Below are 27,667 nucleotides of genomic sequence, written 5' to 3'. Positions count from 1 at the left end.
TTGACAAAATTCAAATACATTGATGACTTAGATAATTTGTAAGACCGTAACTGTATTGTATTCCTCAACCTATTTTCTTTTCTAAAAAGAAACATAATAAAGACACAAAGTCAGGTGGCCCTAGGAAATTCTGAATACATTTGACTCGCCAAATTTTGACATACTAACATATGTTGGATATTCTTTGAATCTACATTAAGGATATTTTGGACAAATATTTTGTCCAAAAATTGCATTAGAAAGCATTTTCTTTTTTTTTTGTTAACTAATTACAACTTTAGTATACTTCAGCTTTTCTTAAATATAAACTTCTTTAACACACGACATTATCAATTATTTTTTTCAAATCATGGAATAGTAAATTTAAAACATATGACAAGTCCTATATACAAAATCTAAATTATCACCTGGTAAGAGAGTCCACGTACTTCAAAATTTATTAAGCATACATGCTATTTTAAAGAATAATGATTTGTTTTTAATGTAACTCGATATCTCTCATACAACGTCTCAGGCACTCGTTTCATTATCCCTTCAGTATTCTTAGATTTTGAAAAAAAAAATGTTCCGGAGACTCTTTTTCAGATTTACAGAAATCCCATTGTCTCTCCTCCAATGTTTTTCCATATATGTTTACAAAGGTTAGAGTATTTGTTATGGTTCTGTAAATGACTCAATGATGGAAAAGTTCAGTCTTTTACAATTTATGGAATGCAATGAAAAATGAAAAAAAGCCTATTCGCCAATAGATTCACGTTTGTTGTTTAAAATCTCAAATCTTGTTTTTTCGTAGATTCAAGGACCTGTAATCTCCTAATCTGTCAATATTCCAGTTCCCTTATGGAATTAAAAAAACTTTCCCTGGGTCCAATCTCCCTTCCACGTACTTTTATGTTTTTAAGAACTCTCTTTATCTCCGATTCCCCGAGGTAGGTCCAACTAAGGTTTTGATTGGAAATCTCACATAACTAATCCAATTTCTTTTTCATTGACATCTCTGACACTAAGTCCACTCGCAGATCTTTAATAAAAGGTTCCTGCTAACCCATTGTTTTAATTATCTTCTAAGACATCTCCCTCAGTATTGTGGATGTTGTTCCCCAAAAAGTATTTATTCACCCAATGGCGAATTAAAATAATTTGACAGCCTCTGAATTTCTCGTATCACAACACTTTCAACATCAGCTCTTCTTTTTAGATTCATTATCGTCCTGGTGCTGCAATTCTTATTCTAAAAAAAGGTAATTCGATCAAATTATCCAACGGAGCAAAAACTAACTTACAAAAAAAAAAAAAAAACAGTCCCCTCCCCAAAAAAAAAAATATATACCTATATATATCAGCTTAAAAGAATTGTGCCATTTGTTCGTAATATTTATTCATAATTGTAAATCTTAAAAGGTTTCGTGTTTTATTTTATATAAATACTTCCGACATTTTATTTATTATTTGTATAGCAACAAATAAGAACTCTTTAGCAACAAATAGAAATTTAAAAAAATATTTCTACGTTGCTATCTCCCTCGTAAAATTAATAGTAAATGCCCCGCAATTATATTTGCTATTAATCGCACTCTCAAATTTAAGGGGCGAATTGGCCTCCTAATTACCTCGATTAACACTAAAAGAGGGATTAGTGCCCCGGGAGTCCCACCGGAACCAAATGAGCAAATCTAAACTCACTTTGGTAAAATCAACAGACAAATGCCTCCCTAATCACAAAGGTAAACCTATACCCAAACTCAAACAGATATGACTCCTTCTAGTAAAGATATAAGGAAAAAGCCCTAAGAAGTTTATTTTTAAAACACTCAAAAACAAACATAGAGGACTATCATCAATAGTAGACAATTTTTGTGTTTTTCTCTGAAGGTCGTTATTTTAAACGTCAAAAACATCATTCAAAATACCGCTTTCAAATGAAATGCCTTCAGTTTTCCTGCACAGTGTCCTCAGTGAAGGTAAAAGAAATCCTTCATCAAGAAGAGATTCATACCCTGACGAACCATAAGCAAATCTGAAAAGTGTAATACACCATTACAAATTCATAAGAAATGACATAGCTAAAATAAGGCATAAAAGAATCGTAAATTCATTCATTCCATTATTTTTTTACCTTAATTTTAGTGCTCTTTTAACAGTTGGTTCAATTGATTCTAGAGTTCTTTCCTTTCTTGGGCAAACATCTTAATTGATTGCCATTCAAGAACCATTCAAAGTTGATCTATTATTACAATACACTGAGCTAGACGTTACCATTATGAACAATATATTGTAATTAATAAGTACTGCCCAATTAAATTTAAAAAAATAATAAAATTAAGCTCACAAAGCAGTACATAAATTGAATTCAAAACCTTTAAAACGGCACTGATGGCAGTTGACAATTTTAAGCCAATCACCAAAGAGAAGAAAAAAAACATGCTTATTGATCGTCCACTCTTTCCTTTGAGTCCTTTAGGAGTTATGAACTCAAAAAGGGTACTACATAGGAGTTTTATATTAATTAATATATAATACTCAGTAATTGGTAAGATTATCAATTTAGTATATATAATAATTAATAAATATGCTCTATAATTTACCGTTGGCTACAAGAAAGATAAAGAAGGCAAGCTACTTCGTTTTTTTTAAAAGTCAAATTGTTCCTTTCACTTTTGTCAGACGAGGTTGAGAGTGAAGAAAATAGACAGTCTTGAGTGTATGTATTCGCCATTCTGATTTTCCTTGTTTTTCTGCTACAGTGGTGTATTATTATAAATTAACCTTGTTTATTTTATTTTAGCATTTCGTTTGACGTTCCTAATATTGGAATGATTTTAAATAGATGATATTTCCTTTCGCTTTATCAATTGAATTTGAGGGGGCATCCAATTGTTGTTTCATCAACTGTCAACTGATTATGATTCACTGAGTGCTGTTCTTACTTACTACGTTATTAGTTATTACTTAGTCAAACTGCTACAAGTATTAAAATATTAAGGAAGGAAGGATAGGCATGAGGGGAATCCCTGATCTTGTTGCTATTAATAAATAAGTGAGGAAAGAACTTTGCTAGGCCAAGCAACGGAGTTGCTTCATACTTGAAGCAATAATCAATCATGGCAATGGACTACTTTGTCTACGACTTGCCTTTCAAAGAAAGAACGGAATTGGTGAATATTTTAAATACTGAAGATGCCTGGTACGAACTTGGAGGACATTGTTTGGGATATGACATTACGCACCTCTCGAATTTCCGCACTCGATCCACATCCAAAAGAGGAGAAACACCCGCGGATCTCCTCCTCATTCACTGGGGCCAAAAGAATCGAACCGTGGGGGAACTCTTTATTCATTTGAGTGAGCTTCAACTCTATCAAGGTAATAAATAAAGACTCCATTAAATGTATCATCAAACTCCATTGCATTATCATTTATATCCTTTTATTGAAGCAATGTCCGTTCTTAAAGACTACGTTCCCAAAAATCTACACAAGTTTTTTGAGAAGCCATGTCAAATCATCTCAAGCGCACCTCTAATTCCAACCAAAACTCTCATCCCGCCTCCTATCCCATATAACATTCCACAGGTGAGCTTCCATATATCCTACATCACTGATAGCTATATATTTATAATTTATTTATCAAATACAGAGTAAATATGTAGAAAATAATTTGAATCACACGGAGTCCAAGAGTTGCTATAAAGCCTATCGACCCGCTCAATCCATCGCTATTTCAAAGCCTCAACTTAATATGCAGTCATGCTCAAGGTGAGTTAACAACACAACATCTCCTAACATTGCCTTTCTTACTACCATCTTAATATATTACAGTTGGGTACCTTCTAAGAATGTAAAAATGGCAAATCCAACGACTAATAAAGTAGGTTTAAATATCCCTCCAAATACATTAGTTCGTGTTTCTTCCCCTGGAGAAGGAACTATTTATTTGCCTGGGTCATCTTCCATTATGAAGAGAGGTCCCTCAGGACTACCAGTCAATGAATCTGGAGTCTGGTTGAATGAAGTATCTTTTGAAGAGCTAAAAAGTGCTTGTAATAATTTTGATATGGAGTGTAACCTCCTTGGTCGTGGAGGATTTGGAGAAGTCTATAGAGGTATATGGAATGGCCAAGAAGTTGCTGTGAAGAGAATACGCGAGGATAAGCGGAAGGTTCTAGGAAGTGAAGAGTTTGAAAAGTAAGAATATCAAAATAATAAACTTTTCACCTATTTTGAATTTTTATCTATGAAGGTGCATTAGCCAAATGATCATGGAATTAAGAACACTCATGTCTTTTCCGGCTCGAAATATTCTTCCACTCATGGCATATAGTTATGACGAAACATTTAAGGTTTAAAATTTTCATTATACTCCTAATGCATCATTTTAATCTGTATATTCTTTTAGACTGACCCTTGTTTGGTGTATCAGTTAATGGCCAATGGCTCACTTGCGGATCGTCTTCGTCGTAAGAATAATACAGATGTTCTAACATGGGAACAACGAATAAGTATCGCAACAGGTAGGTTTGTTTAATTCTAGTAGATACTTTTCGATATATGTACGAAATGACTATTCAGGAACTGCACGGGGTTTGGTATATCTTCATGCAAATCAAATTACTCACGTTGACATAAAAAGTCCAAATATTTTATTGGATGAATATTTGGAACCCAAGATTGGTGACTTTGGACTTGTAAGATGGCTAGATCAGTCCGCTGAGAATTCGTATAGAATTGTGAGTTCAGTTCAAGGGACTGCACCCTATCTCCCGGATGACTATATCAGAAGTAAGCAATTATCGCCAGCTGTTGATACGTTTTGCTTTGGGATCGTTTTATTTGAATTAATTACTGCTAAATCACCCTCCTGGCAAGATCCCGAATCCAAGTAAGTGTATCTTTTATTAATGAAACTTATTTTATTATTAATTTGCATTGTAGGTATCGGATGCGTGATATAATGCTAAAACAAAATTGCAATTTAAAAAAGTGGATTGATCCGAAATTGGCTCACTGTGGTTGGTCACAGTCGTTGTTTATCATAGGTATGTTTTTATTCTATTTTTTTCACGTGCAAATTAATATACATGGCTCATTTCATTTCTAAGGTCAATTATGTGCCGTAAGTAATCGGAGACAAAGACCTGAAATGAAACAAGTTTTTGAAGCCCTGAAGAAGCTGAGTGAGTTTAATTCACCACCAAACTATGGTATCAACAACGAGAGTGATGCATCTCAATCCAAACGACATGGAAATATGACTGAATTCACAAATCATATGTCTGAGTGCTTGTCCGGAGTAGAAACAGATATGGACTCTAAGATTCTACAAACTAACAAAAATATAAATAACTTATCCTCTGCAAATATACCTTTAATCCTTCAGGGGCAGTCCACTTCCCATGTTTCATCCCTTGAACCAACCACGTCAAACAATTTTGTTTCTTCGAGTCATCTCAGCTCTTCATTCAGAGAAGAAACAACAAACTCATTATCTAAAACCAATCATGCAAATTCAAATATACATAATGATATTCAATCCGGACAATTTAATATACCCCATTTTTCAAATATCATAAACAGTGATATACCCAACTTAAGTAATTTACGCATAGATAATGAAGAATTGGATAGTCAAGTTGAATCAAATCTTATTCCGGATTTAAGCATCTTAGCAATTGATAATGGAATCCCGAGTTTAGAAGAATTTAAATCCAATAGCTTAAATGCCACGGGTTGTTCTCAAAAACCTTCTATTCTAAATAAATTGAAGCAAATGGACAATATTGACGATAATCTATGCAGTTCTAAGCTGTCAAATATTCAGATATCCATAGAGGCTTGTCAAAATATTGAAGACATATTGTAATTCAGTAAAATAAGACAATATGATTCCTGATACTTTGAAGGAATAATATATAAATATTTTTTACAAGAAATTGAATTCTAATTCGTATCATTTAATATTAAATGTTGTTTTTTAAATGAACAAATATTTTATAATTTGTTACTATTCTAATTTTTATTTACAAAACTTTTAAATACATAATCGGTTAATTATCTTATTATACATTTAAAATTCTTAAAAATATTAAATGAAGCTTTTTGAATTATTTTAAGGATATTTATTGGATGAATTACTATAATACAGTGGTTTTCAATCATTTTTACTCCACTTCATGAATTAACAAAATATTTCCCATGAATGTAGATCTCTTTTTTTAATTAATAATCTTTCCAAGTTGACATTTATTCGATTGTACTGAATAAATACGAAGTAAAGTCTTTGTAAAATCGGAAATGTCTTTGAAGCAAATGTAAGACAGAAAATGCGAGCTGAATTTCAAATGTTAATCACTCTTGCTGTAGATCAAATTAAGTCCTAATATTTTCAACTTGAGGTAATTAGATATTTACTTTATACTTGTCATAAAGCCATCCAAATATTCGACGTTGTTTTTATACGCAGGTTATTTTTATTTTATTTTTTTAAAACCACATTAAATTAAATTAAAGTAATAAGAATTTTAATATTCAAAAAGTTCATTAGAAAATTTCAAAAATAAATAAAGGAAAAGGTAATCTCAGGCTATTCAATCCGAAGAAAATGTAGAAGTAACACACTTGAGTCCTTATAAAATTTAGAATGCTCCTCCTCGAAAAAAGGTAGGTCGGACTACAGGACTGCATCCCTTCAAAAATTTAGACTTTCTGGCTCTCCTGAAAGTATATGAAAAGTACTTTGATTTATTACAGAACTGTTCATGATTCTTTAAAATTCTGATCATTATTTCTAGCTTGAGAACTTCTGTTATTAGGTATGTTAAAAGGACTACAAGTCCCTCCCATTTAGTCTCAGTAGGAGAGGAGGGAAAGAGTATGATTTTTTTTAATAATTTCAAGATTGAAATTACTAATAGGTATTAAACTCTCGTTTTATTTAAGATATTTTACTTTAAAGGTTTTGTATTATTCTTAAAGGTTATATCTATCATCTGAAGAAATTATACGAAGCTGGGATTAGCCATATTTGCGGCATTTGACAGAAATTGTAGCTGAGAATAGGTAAACGAAATATCTGTCGAAAATATCAAATTACTTAAGAAATTATTTTTCAAAGTCCACTTTTTACTATTTTTTTTTTATGATTAGGACGATAAAGCCTTTTTTTCATCATAAATTATTTTAAATACAATAATTGTAAAATTTAATATTAATCTGGAACATACTTGATTTTTAATCCGGTCATTTCAATACTGTAAAATTTAAAGAATCAGAACATTACCAATATATATTCAGCGACCTTTTTAATTGCAAGTTTGTATAATATGTAATAACCAAAAGTTTGAAAGTCAAGGTATCAGATCAAATACTTACAGGACCTTCATCACTATGCAAAATTATGCACTTCTATTATATGAATATATAAGTATAGCCTGAAAGATATCAACCTCATCAACAACTATAAAAATCAAGGTTGTGCTCTTATCGGTCTAGCGGTTCCTGTTCTTGAAACGCTAGAACCAGAACAGACAAAGTAGAATTGAGACCGGAAGCGAGATTGTAATATATCGGTCTCGGTTCTTGTGATTTTGTTCCTATTTAGAAGGTATAAAAAAATACTTAATATATTATAAAAATTAAATTAGCTTTCATCAATACCTGATTTTTTTATGTACAATTGCACCGTTTCCCATTGGGTTTATTTACGTCGGCAGGGTAGTACAGTTGTATTTGAGTTCCGAATAGCTAAGGGCTTCTTATAGATCTGGAAAAGTATTTTTAGGCACAAGACAGTGTAAATAAAAGAGGGAAGGAGTGGGGTAGATTATGAATCCAAGTCCGCTACTAAGCTTGTCGGTGCCCTATAACATGATAACTATAATATTTCTTAAATCAGGGTTTCCTAAACTTTACAATAAAAAAGGCCCCCTACACTAATAAATTTTTATCTGAAGTCCCCTTTATACGAAACATGTATATTATGTATGTGTAGAATGAAAGCAATCCTCAATTCTCCATCTTTCTGCGCCCACCTTAGGCCTCCCCTTACGGCCCCCACTTTGAAAACCAAATGTCTTAAGCAACCTTAGTTTATGAGGCCCCTGCTAGAACTTGGTTCACTACGCACTCTATGTATAAGGTAGCTAAGGCCCTGTTTGTATCTAATATCATCTTCTGGGACTGAACTTTCAAGGGAAGGCCCTTGTTTTAATTACATGTTACCAAACTGAGCCTTTATGAAAAAGAACCAAACCCGAAGACTGGAACTAAGATCGAGACCAAAATCGTTGAAATGAAAGAACCGGGACCGATAGAACCAATGAACCTGAACCGGGCACAACCTTGATAAAATTTATTGTTTACCTGAATAAGTAGCCTTTTATAATTTATTATCATAAAAAAACCGCGATATGAGGAGAATATACCGGACTATGCGAGGAGTCAGAATAATTCCAAGCACCACGTTATGCGAAATCCGCGGTGTTTGAAACCGCGTTATAAATATATATAAAGTGTTTTTTTAAACTTTAATGACCGATAACTCAATACAATAATATTTCACTTGTTATACTAATTTTGCTCCAAATCCTTCAATATTATATACCTACGTATTAAAAAAAAACTTAAAATATGATTGATTGCAAAATAATTATATGACTAATTCTTATGTCGACATGTATTATAATCGGTCGGAGGATTTTGTGGTATACACTATACATAATGTACAGCTAAACCAGTTATGATGATAATGACCACAGAGTTGTGTATACTGTATATAATTCAATTTTTGTTTGTTTTTATTACGAAATCATCAAAGATATTTTCCTTCACGGTATTTATGTAATTGTCTCAAGTAGAAAAATAAATAATATGCATTGAGCCTTAATTCATTCATCGGTATGCAATTTGTCTATCAACTATGAGCATATTCAGGGACGTCCGCAGGATTATATATTGGGTAAGGCTTGGTTTTGGATTATTTTTGGAAAAAATCGGAAAATTAAAATTTCATTGCAGAAAAATTGAAGAATTATTTTTTTGGAAAAAATTTCAAATATTCAATTTTTTTTCAAAAATCCACAACAACTGTTCACAAAAGATTACATTTTTGGAATAAAATTTCCAAAATTCTCAGCTATTTACAATAAATTATATTTTTTTTTGTTTGAAATTTACAAGTAAGAACAAAAATCCACGTATATTCACAAAAAAAAGTACACTTTTTGGAAAAAAAGTTCAAAAATCTACAGTTGTTCACAAAAAATTAAATTTTTTGGAGAAAAATTTCCTAAATCCACAGTTACTCACAAAAAATTAAATTTTTTGGAAAAAGAATCAGAAAAATTATATTTTTTGCAAACAAATTAGAAAAATTAAAATTTTTGGATTAAAAATTAGAAAAATTAAAATTTTTGGATTAAAAATTAGAAAAATTAAATTTCTAGTATTTAAACCAAACTTACTTATCTTTCTTTTTTAACAAAGTTATAAGCAATCAAAATGGTAGCGGGACTTTTGCCCTACCTGTTTGCTGGTCTCTTCCTATAGATTCTTCAAATTGCCAGGGTTCCTATGTTGGTGCTTGTTAAAAATAGAAAGAGAGCTTGGACCGTAGGAACGATCATTACAGTAGTATCGGTTTCTGAATATACGAAGTTTGATCCAATAAAAATATGTATAATCAATTAATTCGAACAATTTACATTTTTTTTTTTTTTTTTTTTTCAAAACCTTTAGAAAAGGGTAAAAATTTCTGTTTCTGGAAAAAAGTCACATCATTTCAGAATAAGAAATTAAGATGTAATATATTCTATTTTCGGATTATTTTTTTTCCAAAGACCATTCCAATTATACAATATTAGTCAATCATAATTAATGTATGGTTAAGTGATTACGATTGGAACATGTATGTACAAATGTAAAAAAGAGAAAACGTGGATTGGAGTTGCCTCTTTCAATATGAATATATTTTCAGGTTACATATATATATATATATAGGTATATATTTATTTATAGATATAAATTGGAAAAATAATTATATATAGTATTGCTTTATACTTCATAATTAATTAAGTATTATAACTATTTTTAGAGATAGAGAGAGAAACAATATAAAAATGCATGAATATATTAAGAATGATATAATTCTAAACGAATGTATGTTGAGAGTATAAAAAAGTCTGTATTAATAACTTCTTAGGCATTGCTGGTTTGTAAGTTAAAAAATAAATCATATATTGATGCAGAACTCTGGTACTAGCGTGCTATTCCTTTGATATGGTTTGCGATCTCCCAAAGATAAGACGAAGGAAGTACGAGGTTTCTTATCATCAAGTAATGAAGAAGGGACGGAAGAGGTTGTCGAAGATGCAGAGGAATCATCTTCTTCATCCTCCTCGTCTTCTTCCGAGGAAGAGGGCCCCATATTACAGATATATCTGACTGGATCTTCCGCATAGCCACTCTCGTCAGAAATTGCGTCTTGATCATCAGCAGTTATCTTCTTGATATCTCTACTCGTTTCTTCTACATTGCCATTCACTAGATGATCCGTGACTTCGTCTTCATCATCTGACGGCGATGAGTTCATTTCTGCTCGTAGCTTTTGATACAGTGGAGAAGAAGTAGGGTCTTCGGCACCATTAGAGTCGTGTTCCATGAAATGGCTATGATGATAGTTTCTCTGGCCTACATCGAAGACACTATCGATTCCCATTTCAACTTTTTGAAGAATCTCGTCATCATCTTCAAAGGAAGAGTCGTAAAACTTTTCCTCTGCCTCTTCAATGTCCGGAGAGACTTCTTCGATGGCATGGAGTTTGGGAGCAGTTTTGGACTTTTCGATTGGGGCGCGATAGTTCTCTGAACCGTTCTGAAGAAGGATTTTTCGAAGAGGAACAGTTGTACCAGTGTCTCCGGAATTGGCCAGACTTAAACGAGCATTTTGACGTGAGATTCTTTCTTTTTTAAAGTCAATGAAGGCTTGACGAATACGATCCTTTAATTTGACAGCCATATCCTGAGCCTTTCGCTCTGAACGACATAATATCGCATGACATCGAAGCTCTTGCTTCATTTTCCGACCATCGTGTCTGCAAGTATGAAGAAAAAAACAACATGAAATACGGTTTGGTTTTTTTAAATCCTCGACTCATGTTAACTTACCTATATATCCAACAAAATACTTTGGGATATGTAGGATCTGCCTGACAATATGTGATGCGATTGGGAAGATATTCTGTCAAACCATGTTCTCTAGTCGTTGCACAGAGACCAGAGCTACAAATGGTGACTTTCATGTAAATATGAGGTTTTTCTGAGTTTGCATAATTTTTCCAAAGAGTTCCAAGAGGCTTTTTAGCACAGCCTTCCCCTAAAAAAACGATTACTCAAATATTAACGAAATCCAAGGAGGGAAAAATTGTGTTTAATCCATTACCTTTAGCCCAACCCGTAAGGACATTTCCAAGGTAAGTAACGTCGTACGATGAATCAAGAGCTGATATATCAGCCGATCTTTTCTTTTTAAACATAGCCCAAGATGGGAGTCTTAGACCCAAGGATGAAGACATCGTAGAGTTTATTTTTTGATCTCTCAAAAAAAGTATATCTGGAAGTAAAGAAAATGGAAAAATAAGTTTTTTTAATGTTATGTGGCCATACATAATTGTTATATCATTTAAAAAATTGTGAAATCCCTCTTAATTTTTTTTTTTGTATATACAGAATTCATGTATAAAAATGTTGTATTTTAAGCCCAAATAGGTTTATGAATCATAATGACCAATTAAGAACTGACTTATACTTTTACAAAAATGTGTACTAAAGGCTTGATGATGAAACATCCTTTCTTCACATTTTCAAGTCAAACACAATGGTGTAGGACAAGGAATTTAAAGTAATATATATAATAGGTAGAAATAAAACAATTTGACACGTACAATGTAGAATAAAATTATTCCACTACAGGTGCTCTCTGTCTCTCCTTCGAGTCAATGGATTATGAATCATGTTTCAAAGGAAACAAAAGCTAATTATAATTTAAAGACATCTATAAAATAAATTGTCAATAAATCATGAAAGAACAGTAGGTTAAGTATTTAATAAGTAGTAGAGTATGAGAGGAGTTAGGGGTGGGTGGGGTGAACCTTTCATTTGTTTGACCTTGGGGTCTTTAAAAATGAGTTAATCAGGCATATGCTCATTTCAAGAATTAAAGTTGTTTTTGCACAAACACCGATGTAACTTGAAACATAAACATGTATTATATTATTCCACCCATGCATGACTTTCAAAAAAACAATTAACAAATTGATGATGTTATCCTCACAGGTACTCAATTCGTATATAACAAATCTTATTATATGATTCATCATTGTCTCAAGAATCTTCACCAAGTGTCCATAGAAGTACGTACTCTGATATCTGCATATTATGTAGGGGGAGTGCATGCTATCTAAGCCGCAACTTTGGATCGCTCTCTTGGGCAAACGCGGGCACTTAGGCACTTGATCTTTTTTGTTAGAAAGCTTGTTCAAACCTGCACTAGTTGGGGAAAAATGGAATGAATTGACGAATTCGTTGTCCCAAATATTTGGAAGAGGCCCTTGTTATCCGCACCGGAGTGACAACATATCAATCTTAAGAGGGAATCTGAGGCATATAAAAGTGATTTTGAGGCAACAGTCATGTAGTATGAGGTCAAAGGTTGAAATGACTACGTCCAGACGCCGTAATTTGTGGCCAGAATCAAACATATTTTTAGTGAGAACCCAGGGAAGTCCATCAGGGCAATTGCTCGAGAAATTGACCATTCAGAGTCACTACTCCGGCTCTGCATTCACGAAAACCTTCCGTTACTACTCATACAATATGAGAATGGGCCATAACTTGACAAAAAAGGCAAAGGAAAAGCACTCCAAGACAGTTTTGATGATTTTATCTCACCAGACTTTTGGCCTCTAAACTCGCAAGATCAGAATCCAATTGATTTTTGTGTTGTTGAATGGCTAGATCAAACAGACCATTCGAATCGCATAGAACACTAAATACTAACTTATCAGTCGCATCAAGACCTAATTCCAGGATTTGGCAAGGGACAATGTGGCGAAGGCCTACTTGACCCTTTCTCCCTAGTATAGAGGCTGTAATTGAGGCTGAATATGATTTTATTGTAAAAATAAATAAATCAGAATCCATAAAGCTGTCAGAATCTGGTAATATTTTTTTATTTTGATAAATAGTTGCTTTAAAAAAAATCATTTTCGCGGCACAGATATCTTGGGCACCCTGTATATGTTTATCAAAATGATCATAGAAGTACGCACTCAGATAACTGGATTTTATTATGTATATGTTTATCAAAAGTGATCACAATGACCATAATTACAATATTTGTTGATAGTATCAACAATGAACATGTCTGAATAAGGGCAGAAAAAAGGCACCAAACATGTCCTCTTCCTTCTTTGTAAGTAGATATTATAGAGTCACACCTGTTTGGAACGACTTAAACAGTTAAAATTGTCAAACTATAGTTTTTTATCATCACATGAGAATGATGAATTGGGTAAAGGAGTCATTAAAATTCAAAAAAACAAACAAATTATAATAAATATATTAGGGATATTTAAGTAAATATCAGAGTTTTATTCATTCAAAGGATTTTATAGATCCTTTGACAAAAAACAATTATATGTAATTATATAATAGGATATTGGAATTGAGTAGAAAAAAACATATCCTTTTCATTCAATGGAAATACCATGAATGAGAGTCTATATTATCAAGATGAATATAAAAATTTAGGAATGAATAGTAGATAATTACAGCAATTCGGAGTAAATAATAGTCTTTAATTTCAAAAATAGTTGAAACAAAATTGGAAAGGAAGTGTTTGAAATTAAAATCTCTAGGGATTTTATTAAAGAGTTGCCAAACTATATGGAAATACTAATGGATAATATCTCAAAATTAATGTAAAGCTCTTACCTTCTGCAGTCATGGATAAAAAATAATAATGAACCAGCAAATAGAAAGCAGTAATTTCCTTTTAACTTTTTAGGATCGAACGAAAAGAAGTAAAAAAAAAAAAAGTAGAGAGACTACAACTACCCAGGTATATACTGAGGTAAGCTTATTTTCTCTTCAAAACATTATTGATATAAAAGTGAGTGTGAGTGTGTGTGGTTATAAAGTTCAAATTTAGCTAATGATGAATCCTTGAATATGTTAAATAAACTAAAGAATAAATAAAGTCTTTTAGCTTGCGAGAATCAATTTGACTTTCTCGCTTGTTTTTCCCATTTGAAATTAACATAAAAAACAAAGGCGCATTTTTTAAGTGACATCCTCCCTGATAATGAAGCAGAAGCAATTCAATCACGTCACTATATATTATGTTCATTCTATACGTTACATGATGAAATAACACAAGTTGAGTTGATTCCTTTCGGGATCGATTCCAGTAGATGAATAAGAAAACTACCAACCATTAATAAAGATATTTCTATTCAATCAAATACTTTCATTTCTCATGTACACCTTATCTTCACAGTTACCGAGTGGTCCATTAAAATCTAAACACTTTGAGTTTTAAATCATTAAACATGATGTAATTTATTCATTATCAATATAATTTTAACAAAATTACAAATAGATGTGTGTCTGAGCTCTCATAATCATTAATGTAGCCCCCCTAAGTGGTAATCTTGGTTTCCAGACGGCGGAAGGCCCGCACCTGCTGCGGATGTAATCCTCTAGCATTACATTCCAGTGCTAGCTGAAAGTGGCTTTGTGGGCCTTGGTGTTTGGATGATGGACACTACAGGCCCTCCCCTTGACATGCACCTAAAAGGTGTAGTCGAAAGGATTTACGTCAGGGCTGTGGAGGGGGCCTAAAGTGTCAAAAGAGTTTTACAACAGAGATGGGTTTCTTTCGTTGCAGGTGTCCAGTGGTCTTTCCACCATTACAAGGCTCTTCCCACCCACTCTCTTGACAGTCTGGTGTGAAAACCTGAGATCTCTTGTATAGGCCCTCATGGACTAAAAGGAATTGCCCTCGGCTGTTTTCTTTAACTCATCCGAGCTAAAGAGCTCAGGTTTGTTTTAATTGAAGCTTAACCCAAGCTTAATTAATTATTGAATTAGTAAGTGTTCAGATTTCAATGGACCATTCGGTACACACAGCAGGTAGTGAATAAGTCTCGCACCACTTCGTTAACTGTACTTTGAGAGGTCTAGAGAGTTTCAATATTTAAGTTTGACACATTCATGAAAAGCTGTTGCTGTTCAAATAAAATTATCTCACTTCAGAAAAAGATGGAAACAAAAAGGTTGAAGATTGGAGCTTTGATCCGCTCCAGCTATGATATCTCGGACATCGTCAAGCAGCTCGGAGTCAGCTGCATTTACAAGCTCCTGGATCCGGCCTCAAGGATCGTTCTTAAAGCGGTAGGAGAGTCAAGTTCAGTCCTAGCTCACAAGCACTCTTCTAAAGCTACCTCTCCCCCGAAAAAGTATCTAGACCAGTTTATCGTTACAGGGAATGCATTTGCAGACTACCTTGCAAAGAGTGGTAGTAAGAGTAAAAATTGTAAGTGTATAGGAGTGCCACGAAGCTACGAAAGAAGAATAACTTAAAAATGAAGTTTGGTGCAATAAATACAAAGAAGATCAAGGTATGAAACATACACATGACATGCTAAAAAAAATGGAAATCGAAGACTCTCTTGGAAGTGAAAACATGAGAATAATGGTTCAAACTTACAGTGGTCACATGCCTTTTTTGACCCACCTCGCAAATGGAAGGGCACAATAGCAACGCACAATGTGTGTTTCGAAGAGCCATAAAGTGTAGGACCATCTCATCAATAGATGATATCCTGCTCTCTTATATGTAGAAACATCAAACAATGGAAAAAGAAGAGGAAACTTCGTATTTTAATATTTTATGAAATTTTAAAGTTAAGGAACTAAGATAAGGGTACATATATATAGCACAGAGTACCCTATGTGTGGTCGTGTTTATTGCCTTACGTTTGTATAGTTTTATTATAGTGCATGTATATGGGAAATCGCAATAAATATTTAACTTTTTTTAATTGGTTTATCGCGTCAAAGATGGTCAAGGCTACTAGGAGGTTTGAAAAAAGGCAATTATTGACTCAAAAGCATTTATAATTCCGTAAGGAGCCTAGAATGAAATTAACTTTTTGCCATTTCCGAGAGCCCAGCCTTCAACCCGCATGACTACAACATCTATTCACACTTGAAGTCGAAGCCTCCCAAGTCCAACATGGCAACATTGCCGACATTGAGTCCTCCGTGAATGAGTGGAAAAGAATGAGTTTTGATATGTGTAGGCGGACTTTCGGCCCTAGTTGGAGGTTGTTAAGTTGAATAAATCTCTTTTTGATGTCACCTATGTGTGAGTATGGCTTCCTTCAGATTAAAATGAAGTACAGTATGGACAGTGGTGAAGGATTATTCACTACTCAGTACCTAGTAGATAATATATATCTTACCATCTTTCCATTACTATCTCAGCAAATATCCCCTTCCTTTTCTGAAGTAATATTTATTTTTTTAGTAACTATGAAATCGTGTAAATCGTTATCTAACAGAGGACTACTATAGTCGGTCTCCTCAAAAATTAGAAGATTAACTCAAAATTGATTAGGTTTAGTGAGCGATAAAAACCAGTAAGTCGACGCAAAAATCAACTATGAAGTAGACTCGGGAGTTTTCCCGAGTTTGAAAATTATCGACTCAGCAATCGAGTCGAATCAAACCCAGAGCAGGTCTAAGCTTGAGACAAAGACAAATGAGCAGGATCCTTTCCATTCAGAATCTGTTATTTTTTTTAATACTTTCACTTATGTAGGGCCCTTTTTAAAGCTTCCCTGTAATTTTGCCTCAATGATATTTCCCCTCATTTTTTCCCCTATATATAATAGTTATTATTTCATTTAAAAGTTACCTAAAGGTAACTATTACTCGTACCTATACACATAGATACAATCATGAGAGTTGTGTACATACCCATATATAAAATGTATTACTATAAAATGCATTAAATGTTTGTTTTCTACTGGAATAATGATAGAATTATGCCTCATATTATGATTATTCGTCAATCAATCAGTCTTTTCTAATATGAATAATCAATCATGTCGAACGATAATTACATATGGAGAAATGATTTACAGCAATTCATCTATTCGAATCCTTGTCGTGTTTATTGATTTATTTTTTCTTATTACACTAATTTTATCACCTACGATTTTTTTGGAGCATGCTTTGAAACTTTGAGGAATGATTCCAACAGAAAACAATCATTTAATGCGTTTTATAGTAATACACTTTACATATTTTGATTAAAAAAATCCAAAGGAAAATCAATTTTACCCACAAATGACCTATAAATCTCATTTAAATTACTTAGCGCTCTTTAAAAAAAAGACTATCAGTGCACCTAGCTGAATTTAAACGAACATCTATACAGCATGGTGGCCCCAATAAACAGCGTTGCCTGTGTCACCTCTAAAACCAGCAGTGGTCGAACCGAGTAACTAATTATTTTAAAGGCAATAATATTAATGTCGAGATGAATTTAGACACTTACCTTTAAGAACAATTATGAATATATTTTGCAACTTGTGAGTCAAGACTTAATAGGAGTAAGATAATCTCAAAGAGTATAGAAAACGGAATGAATTAAAATTAGAATCCCCTCCTCTTCAAACGTTTGTTTTATTATTATTAAGGCTTATCTTATCAAAATTCATATCAGTCAACGATATCCTAACGACTACGACGAATTATTATATATATATTCTCATTGATACAAAAAACATCATCTAAAAATAGATTCAAATTAGCACAATCTAAAAATGAATAATTCATCATGGGAAAATACATAGCATTACATCTGTAGTAGTTGTTATATAGTTGGCAGTTATATTTGTTTGTCTTAATACTAATGTGGTGAGTCAAAATAAAAACAATCCTGAACAAAAATCAAGAAAAATAGATCTTTTTTTATTTCATATACATACGTACAGTCCCATATTTCTTGGACTTATTAAGATTAATTAGTGGATTTGTACTCAAATTTCTGGGATGGGTCAGATACTTAAGAATTTAAAGCTAGTTAATAACCTTTATTTGATTTAAGAGAAGTACCGTGTGATCTATTAAAATTGGATCACTTTGAATTTTAAACTTCAACAAGATATAATTTATTAATTAAAATTACAACGATTTTAATATTAAATTCATGGATGTGTGCCTGTTTTGATATAAAATTGCATAATATATATATATTTATGAATTTAAATATAATTATTATATCTCCTCTGCAATAATGCTATTTGAAATGTAGAAGGTTCTACTCTTTAGAGTAGTAATTCATTTTCTACTCCCAAAATAATATAAGAAGCTGCTGATTTAACAATGGTCTAAATTCAGTAATAACATATGTCTCGCTCCTGCCTTCTCCTCGCCCTCTTACACAAATCTCATCTCTTAATCATACATACATAAAATACAAGATATGCGCTATACGCAGTACAACAATACTTAATTTTCATTTTAGGGGAACCCATATTAAAACATATAAAAAATTGTTAATTCCCCTAAAATAGTTATGACTACAATTTTAATCTAAATTGTTTTTGAAATATCTGAATTAGCATCACACTTAGCACAATAACTCACAAACTAAAGAAGAGTCATGAAATTTTGACAGCTATCTTTTGAAGGTTGGTACACACTGAAAGCTAGGTGATTTAAAAAATTTCAACCCTTGTCAATTCACAAATATATCTATAAAATCCCCAAAATACAAATGAATGAAGTTGAATCCCCTTCATTTTCTCTTCATTCTAAAAAGTATGTAAAACTAAAATAATCACTAATAATCAGTATGTAATCACCTATGTCAATAATAAATAGTTGACATTGTTTTTCATGATTAAACGAAAACAAGAATTAAATAAATAAACGAACTCAAAAATCTCAAAAAAATATTGAAGATGATAATTACATAAAATGTTGATTTTCTATCAAACATATTGATTAATAGAAAATCAAAATTGTTTTTGCGATCGATAAGACACAAACTAAGTGCATAAATAATAAATTCTTAGTATATACCTACATAGATTATATGTATAAGGACACAATGATATTACAAACAGTTTTATAACCAAACTACAATGTAGGTCTATAAATATAAATATATTCGTCGCATATCAAATAAAACTAATGCGTATCATTTACTCCTTCAAGGCATTCATTGAATACTATGCTGTTCTAACCGCTTCATTTTTGATATTTGATACTTTTAATCATGATGTTATTTTTTTTCTCATTTGAGACAAGGAAAGTGAAATGAAAAAGAGTTCATACACTTACCATTCCTCCAATTTGCAAATAAAGACATTTCTATGATAGTAAGCTTTATCACTATATGTATACTTAATTATGACTTATCTACGTGTACATTAGGTTGTTTGATAAAGACAGGTCATGACATGTTATATCCTGACCTACATTCCAGAGCTTATCTGTCGAAAACATCAGACATTAAGGCTTTCCTGACCAAAATAATAACTTACCTATCTACGAGGGTGGTTTGAAAAGCTTCCTACCTTAACATGAAGATAGCAGCACTAGTCAATACAAGCAAGTGATACCTATCTAGCACAGGGGTCACCAATCCTATGCCGCAGTTACCCGGAGGCTTCTTCTTTGTCGCCTGTTGTGCTTGTTTTCTAAAATTATTGTATGCTTTTGATTCGTTTATACATATTTTTTGAGGTGGTATCCCTACATCATTTTAAGAGCCTTAAAGTAGCACTGAGGTCTTGGCCCAGTTTAGGTGCAATAAATTCAAGTTTTGGGGACGATTAATTACTGTGGATGAAACTTGGATACAGGGGTATACACCCTAAACAAAAATATAGTCCAAACTGCAAAGATTTTCGTCAAATGAAGAATATTATGAACAATTATTTTCCAGAGAAAAATCCCGAGTACTATTGGGACGGGTTACAGAGATGGGAGCATCGGTGGGATAAGTTTATAGAGTTATAAGGACACTATGTTAAAAAATTATAAATTCTTTAAATATTCATTGTATCTTTATTAGGTCGGAAACTTTTCAGACCATTCTTTTACATATATTAGGCTGTTTCATAAGGACAGGTCATGACATATGTTAGTTCCTCAAACATTCCAAAGTTTTCCTTCCGCAAAACATCGGATCTCTCCTTCAACAAAATTAAGGCTTTCCAGATCAAAATATATTATTTACCAATAGGAATTGAAACCATCCAAATACTTACTTCATTAGGCAGGGGGATGGGGTCACTTGAGAGGCGGAAGGCTTTGGATAGATCCATGGAATTTTAAACACATGGAATAATCACGAATTCAGCAGCTATTCATTTCCCCTCTTGAAGTAATTGAGTAATACATTTCGTTGACTCTTTTTTCAATCAATCACTACCCTCATGTGGGAATAAAAATTATGAGTCATTATTCCACGGCTAGAACAAATTCATAAGTATAAAGCACAAATGCTAGTATAGAAGATATCAAATCTTTCTGGAGCCCTTAATAAGTTCTTCATTGACATTTTCCCCCGACTTGTTGCCTGAGCCAATGAAATAGGTAAATAAATTAGAATAACCCGTCCTTACTCTGGACTACTTTGTCCTTCTGCATGAAAACACACTAATACATTTTACTTTGCCAAAAAATAATCATTTGCATTGTAGACAAATCCTTATTGTTGTTGCCAAGTTCGGACAATTATTAGCGACAAATATACATAATGCCACAATTACTTGATAGGATGAATATCTGCCTCTGCGCAAGGAAGAAATGGAAACTAAGAGCAGTTTCCTCAAATGGAACAAAGACTAACATCCGTCAAGACTTGTTCAGATATCTATGAAATGAAAAATTCTGGTTAATTGCAGAACAAAGCAATATCCAAACTTTTCATTCCGATCCATTAACAAGTGGGACAATTATGTATTGTATTTACGCTTAGTGGGTCTATATTATTAATATCTCCCAATTTTATAAATATTTGGCAAACCCCTTCATAGCTAGTAGTCTTGGATTTGAGGATTACTCAAAGTAAAAAAAACCAAAAAACTCCACATTATTAAAACAGAGCTCGAAAAATGGCGTACCGGGTGGTCCATTGAAATCTGAACACTTACTAATTCAATAATTAATGAAGTTTTATTTTTCGAAATAAAACCACCCAGGTCAAAACCCTCAAGTCCATGAGAGCCCATGCAAGAGATCTCAGGATTTCACACAAGTCTGTTTAGAAAGCATTCAAAAAAAGGGGGTGGAAAGAGCCTTGTGAGGCCACTTTTGATACCAGCAATGTACGAAACCCATCTGTCCCGTGCAAAACTTGTTCAATAGCTGTAGTATGTACCAAGTAGTCCATTGAAATCTGAAAACTTACTAATTCATTAATTTATGAAGGTTGAGTGATTGAAATTAATTAATTTTTCGATACATTAAAGCATAAGCAATTAGTTACAAAAAAACCCCAAAAAAAACCTGAGCTCTTAAGCTCGGATGAGATAAAGAAAACAGACCAGGCCAATTCTTTTAAGTTCATAGAGGCCTATACAAGAGATCTTGTGGTTTCACACATTTATTTATAGAATGTTGAAATTCTATTATTAATTAATAAATTATATTTTGTTGAAGTTTAATATTCAAAGTGTTAAGATTTTAATGGGCCACTCAGAAACTCCAATACAAATTTACATGAAGCCAACACAAGTAGCTAATGACTTATTGAGTAAAACATATTAGAATACTATAGCACACAGTGCCGTAATCACTGTTAGGCCAGGGAGCCCAAGACACCTAATAATTTTTCCGGTAGTAATATTTATCGTCTCTATTAATGGTCCATGTTACTCAAATCAGGGCCCCGAATAATAAAACAAAATTATTTGTCCCCCTCCTTTCCCAAGAAAATAATAATAATTAATGAAAACTGTAGCTACAAATGACGTCTTGAAGAGTTTCTTTATGTCTTAAAGATAATGTATTTCACACCACGAACAAAGTTAGAAGATTTATTCAGAGAATGTCAATGAATTACGTAGAAACTACAAAATTTTCCCTTTATTGCATCATTGACAAAGGCCATACTGCTTCATTGTGAATCATGCAACTAAATTAAATTCAACTAACAAAGAATATTCTGAAGCAAATCAGCAACCGAATGTAAAGAATTTAAAACTTGCAACACTGTAAAATTGTACTAAATTAATTTGTCCACACACGTCATTACCTTTATTCTAACTCTCAACCTTTCCTTCAAAAAGAAACAGCAGAAAACACGTCGATCCCTCGGTTGTACCTTATAACATTTACTTCAAAAGAAAAAAGGACAAAAATCCATTGGTAGTTAGCAAGGATTTCCGGCATCTAGTTTTCATTTTAACGCAGCATTCAGCCTGACATGGGCTATTAGTAGCTGGTTTCCGGTACAATACGGCATGTCTATGTACCGGGAATAGACATAGCAGTTTGCCGGAATGAATTCCGGCACATTGCTGCAATTAGTAGTCAGTTGAATGCATCATAGGTAAACTCCTGTTGTTGTTTTTTATGCTTGCAAACAAAAAGAAGAAAATATTAAAAAATATGAAAAATGGAACAAAATGAAAGGCAAAATTATATTTAACGACTCAAAACTATCCCCATCACCACTCCTACTTAGATCGCCATCTTAGAATTGAAAACGAAAGCTATCTTTTTGATGAACACTTCCGAAAATCCCTTTTTTTTAATAGTTACTTCTTATATGTTGCGAGAAATGGGTCCAATAGGCCCTCCAATCTTGTTAAATACATGGGCGTCCGCAGAAATGCATTTTTTTATTTGGTTTTTGAATTATTCTTTAAAAAAATTAAATTCAAAAATACTCAGCTTTTCACAAAAATTTGAAAAATTAAATTTCAAATATCAAATTTTCTAATAAAATGTAAAAATTCCTTAATTCTCTTAATTCCCTCCAAACGTCCCTGGAATAAGCGTTCATCCTTGCACTGAGTGTCTCTCTTTCTCTGTCAGTCTGTCTATCATTTCCTTTTTTTTTTCCATTTCTTTTCTATCTTCTTCAATCAACATTCATAACACGTATATGCATAAAAGAGGCAAAACCCCGCTTTTAGCTAAATACAATGTACATATTTTTATGTAAGTAATGTACAAAGAATCAATCCAATTCTTGAGAATTATAGTAACTGTGTTCTTACACCTACGTAATCAACACCGGACTTTAACATCTTTATATTTTAATACGTAAGAAAGAATTAGGCTTTAAAAATATATTCATATCTTAATAGACACGTAGTAATAATGTGCGTATCTAAGTTAACAACATAAATCATTCTGGAAAAAAGCCTTGACTTTTCGGATAATTCTAAACGGGATTGAGCTGTTAGTATTCGTATGTTTCCAGAGATGTTTACAGGCATTCTTAAACATAACATAGACTTAAATAATATTAATTCGCATCGTTGACAATCACCTGCAAAAATGATATCACACGTAATTTATAAAAACATCATTCAACTGGGAAATCTGTAATATTTATGGTTCGTTAATTCACAAAATTGATTATGAATTCACTTAATGAATATTATAGCTAGTGATAAAAATCTTGGGAATAATGAGAGTGTTAAAAAAAAATCACCAAAAATCAACATGGTAACCCTGACAATTTGAAGAATGTTTTGGAGGAGAGAAAGAATAACGATGGAGATGATTCATTAAATGAGCTATAATCAGCTAACCAAGGACTTGGTCAAAAATTACTTAGATGTCAATCCCCAATTCTACTCTGAGTCCAACAAGGGATTGAGAGTGGATAAAAAAGTTAGTCGTGTCAACCTCACAAAAAAATGACAATATATATATAAGGAAATTTTGATCTGTTTTCAGGCCACGTCTAGACTAAAATATTAGCCTAGAAAAAATCCTTTAACCCTACATAATACCAATATTCAGTTCTTTTTCGAATTTATTTATTTTATTTTGAAATTTGTATTGTCCTAATTTCCCTACCCCAAGAATATAGAGAAAATATCTTTTTTTGAGCTGGTGTATCTCACCTAAACTTGAGCGAAACATTGGACGAAAAAGTGAATAGCTTACTAAAAATATATAACCCTAACAACTAAATAATTCTAAGCTCGTAATCAAATTTAATGACAGTTACAATTAGAGGTGGGTCGGGCTATGAAGTGTCGGATTTTGGGCAAGTTTGCGTCTTTTGGGGCAAAATATGAGAATCTATACAATAAAAGTATTCTAATATATAGTACTTATGAGAGCTAAATATATTTAAAACATAATTTAATAACGAATTGATGAAGTCAAATATCACACAACAGGGGTCTAGGACGGATAGGGGATTCCTAAATTTTTTTTTTTGCTTCACTCCGTAATTTGGTTTTTTTAGAAAATAAATCCTTCAAAAAATTTGTACCCCTAATTTTTCTCGTTAAATATTTTCTTCCAAACGAAAAAATATTCTAGTAAACAAACATGTCTTCATTTGGTCAAATCGAAAATAATGTCATGGATTTACATCTGTAAAGGAATTATTTTAAATTAGAAATATATTTCCGGCTGCAAAGTTCGGGCTTGGAAAAATGAAGTTCGGACATCGGGCTTTCGGGCTTATACCGAATCCACCTCTAGTTCATACTCTGCTTTTATATTCATATAATATGATTGAATAATTTTACATATGGGGGGAGTCCTCTAAGTTTTTGACTTGATACCTAGACTTAAATCTATTGGTTATTACTTATTATATAAACTTGCAATTAAAAGGTTGCTAAGTTAATATAGTTGAAGTTCCGATTTTTTTAAATTTTACAGTTAATTATCAAGTAAATATCGGATTAAGATTAACTTTTACAAGTATCTTTTGTGGCATATATTATTTTAAATAGTTTATTATGTATAAAATGGTTTTATTGTCCTAACCATACTTTAAAAAAAAACAAAGGAAAAATTGTAAAAAGTGGACTTTGAAAAATAATTATTCCCATTTTACAGATTTTAGTACTAAAAAACGAAGCGGATTTTTCTTGTTCCCAAAAACTGTGATAAGCGATATTTAGGTAAAAGGATTTGACGGATGAAAACATCCGAAACATTAGAGTGAAAATAAAAATTCCAACAAATTGAAATAAATCCCTCTGTGTGTTAATTTAGAAAAAGGAGTTTTTTATGTTACCATGAATTGTCAAAACTCTATCCTCAAGACGGAAGTGATTCTACTATCTACCAACATCCCAGTTTGTTCACTTATATTATATATAATGTATGAATAGTAAATATTTGTGATCGAAGACTACTGCATCTGGAGAGCAAAGGAATAAATAGATTCATATTTATCTACTAGCATTATGCATAAAAATGTGAAGAGACTAATTATAATTGTTCCATGAATACGCCTTAACAACAGAGTAATTACAATTATCATTACTACAGGAAGGCCGAGACAATAAAAGAACAACAATTCATTTTCTGTCAATGAATGAATCTCACATTTGTACTTAAATATTTTGTAATACTATCAAATATGTACTTTAGACAGGTTCGTTTTTCAACTTTTTTCGAATTTCGATTATGGTTAGTGCGGACAAGTTGTAATATGCCATAAAAATTACATAAGCAAAATTTTATTGTCATACGTTTTCATCTTTAAGTGGAACATCTCGATCAAATAATGAAAAAAGACAAAAACTCTTTACTTAGTAAATATAGATATTAAAAATACATTTTTAGTTATAAATAACTTACATGGAAATTTTTTGACCTATAAAAAATGTTGGGAAAATTTGATGACCCGCGTACAGTGTGCATAATTTTTTTCTTCTTCTGTATTTTCATAAAGGAAATATCAAAATTATCTTTATATTCTCGTTTTTTGCTTTAGAAAAAAAACTAAATAAATATAAATATATAAATGTTTTTCTATCATAATAAATAAATACAAAATAAAGATTAATTTTTAATCTTTATTGACAAAATAAATAACTTTTGTCCCCTTCAAAAATTGCAACCTTGAGATGATGTCGTAACAAAATGAAATTTTGCATAGATTATTTTGTTTTCATGTAACAACTTTTTCGAACTAGTGGTAATCAAAATTCGACAAGCGTTGAAAAACAAACCGCCCTAACGTACATATATTGTACCATCTAGCATATCCTTCACCATGGATGAGAGTAATTGTAAATCCTCATAAAACTAGATAATTTATTTATTTTAAATGATCACTAAAGCGAAAAATGACGCACTTAAAAACATCCTAATTTGAAGCGGTGATCTCTATTGTGTGTTTAACAGAAAGATAAATTTATACACTTTTGATAAATATTATTTATTTAATTAACATAATTTCTAGTGTTGAGACTCGATTCGAAATCGATTTTTCCGTTTCGGTCTTATGCAATTTTTTATAGAGCGATTTATTTCACCCTAGATCGTAGATTGAAATTTAAACTTTTAAAAATCTTGGAGCCATTTTTTTTCAATTCAATCTATGGATCGTGATATGAATTGTACACGTATAAATACTGAATAGTGATGTAAATTGTAGTCTCAGGCTATGGACTCCCCATCTGAGTGATATCCATTGTACACGTATAAATACTGAATAGTGATCGTATGTATTTTTTAGCTGGCCCGTTTTTTTGGAATTGGTAATCTGAAGAAGGAATTATCTTTTCCTCGGCTGTTGTCATTATTATTTAACTCCTGAGTATTGAACTTCCTTTCAACTACATTCAATTATATTCAAAACCTCATTGAAGGTTTCGTTCGTGTGTGCACGATCGACATCGGAATAATTCTTGCCTATGTCATTATTTATTTCCTTCTCCCTCCCCTTCCTTGTCACAGCTGATTGTAGCTGATCTAATGAAACGTCATGACAGCAAAGCTGTCCTCCAAAATATTCTCCTAGCTGTCAGGTATTGTCATATATTGATTTTCGTTTATTTTTTTAAAATGTCCAAAATACTTTAAGCTCCAAATGACATCATTGTGATAATGTTCACAATTTGGAAAAACACATGACATAATCAACTATGAACCCCCTCTAAATCTAACTTTAAGTGAGATCGACCCATATCTTACTTAAAGGAACGAATTAGTCGTGTCTTAAAAAAATGATAAGGGTCTCCAAAGTTATAAAGGATTTCCAAATCGAGACCAAACATTAATAATTCTTTTTCAACCCCTAAAAGAAATTTGAGACAATTGTTTTTTCAATTACATTAATTAATTATAATACAAAGTTGATGGAAACATGTTTGTCATGATGGGCATTTGAGTATGTAGATCTACACCCATACATTTAAATAATCTATTAATAGACATATAATTTATTTGGCACCATAGGTAAATAAAAACAGGTTTTGGGTGAATAAATAGGAGAGGCGCGTCCACATAACGATATTGCTAATTGTATAATTGATGTATTCAACCTGTTGAATTTGTGCTTTCCTGTCAGGTTCATCACTATAACCTTTAATTTTCATTTTCACCGTAGGATCATTGTAATATGTATAATTGGATCGAGAGTGGAATACTCC

The 27,667-nt window shown here is 32.2% G+C and overlaps 2 protein-coding genes and 1 long non-coding RNA gene across 7 annotated transcripts in view; 1 reads left to right on the top strand and 2 right to left on the bottom strand.

Moving 5' to 3' along the window:
- Positions 1 to 251: 251 nt before the first annotated feature.
- LOC121129332 (uncharacterized) lies at positions 252 to 2,351 on the bottom strand. 2 transcript variants are annotated; one of them, XR_005868420.2, is made up of 3 exons: positions 2,117 to 2,351; positions 1,911 to 2,017; positions 252 to 1,231 (listed from the first exon to the last, which is right to left on the bottom strand). It is a non-coding gene; the product is annotated as an uncharacterized lncRNA (long non-coding RNA). The 2 variants fall into 2 exon arrangements; XR_005868419.2 differs by lacking the exon at positions 252 to 1,231 and having other exon boundaries at positions 1,767 to 2,017.
- A 340-nt stretch (positions 2,352 to 2,691) lies between these two features.
- On the top strand, positions 2,692 to 6,055 carry LOC121129075 (serine/threonine-protein kinase pelle). Its single transcript, XM_040724746.2, has 9 exons — positions 2,692 to 3,363; positions 3,436 to 3,572; positions 3,637 to 3,755; positions 3,819 to 4,184; positions 4,240 to 4,339; positions 4,396 to 4,510; positions 4,569 to 4,878; positions 4,932 to 5,035; positions 5,099 to 6,055. Exons 1-9 carry the CDS (start codon positions 3,102 to 3,104, stop codon positions 5,857 to 5,859), a joined length of 2,274 nt encoding a protein of 757 aa, XP_040580680.1. The 5' UTR covers positions 2,692 to 3,101; the 3' UTR covers positions 5,860 to 6,055.
- A 3,878-nt stretch (positions 6,056 to 9,933) lies between these two features.
- The window catches only part of LOC121129037 (uncharacterized), a 43,082-nt gene continuing 25,348 nt past the window's right edge, over positions 9,934 to 27,667 (bottom strand). For 2 of the 4 annotated variants that reach the window (XM_040724702.2, XM_040724701.2), the window contains 3 exons: positions 11,434 to 11,604; positions 11,160 to 11,367; positions 9,934 to 11,086 (listed from right to left, as the gene is read on the bottom strand). In XM_040724702.2, the coding sequence (XP_040580636.1) occupies positions 10,225 to 11,086; positions 11,160 to 11,367; positions 11,434 to 11,566 (1,203 nt within the window). In that variant the 5' untranslated portion in view covers positions 11,567 to 11,604 and the 3' untranslated portion in view covers positions 9,934 to 10,224. Of the gene's footprint in view, positions 11,087 to 11,159; positions 11,368 to 11,433; positions 11,605 to 13,985; positions 16,158 to 17,619; positions 17,757 to 27,667 lie in introns of those variants that run through there. The other 2 variants (XM_040724703.2, XM_040724700.2) reach the window with 2 other exon arrangements.

The sequence above is a fragment of the Lepeophtheirus salmonis genome, chromosome 14, assembly GCF_016086655.4.
Source record: "Lepeophtheirus salmonis chromosome 14, UVic_Lsal_1.4, whole genome shotgun sequence".
In the NCBI taxonomy this organism is placed as follows: Eukaryota; Metazoa; Arthropoda; class Copepoda; order Siphonostomatoida; family Caligidae; genus Lepeophtheirus; species Lepeophtheirus salmonis.
Note: the sequence above shows the minus strand (reverse complement) of the source record. Positions and strands in the feature narration are given on the sequence as shown.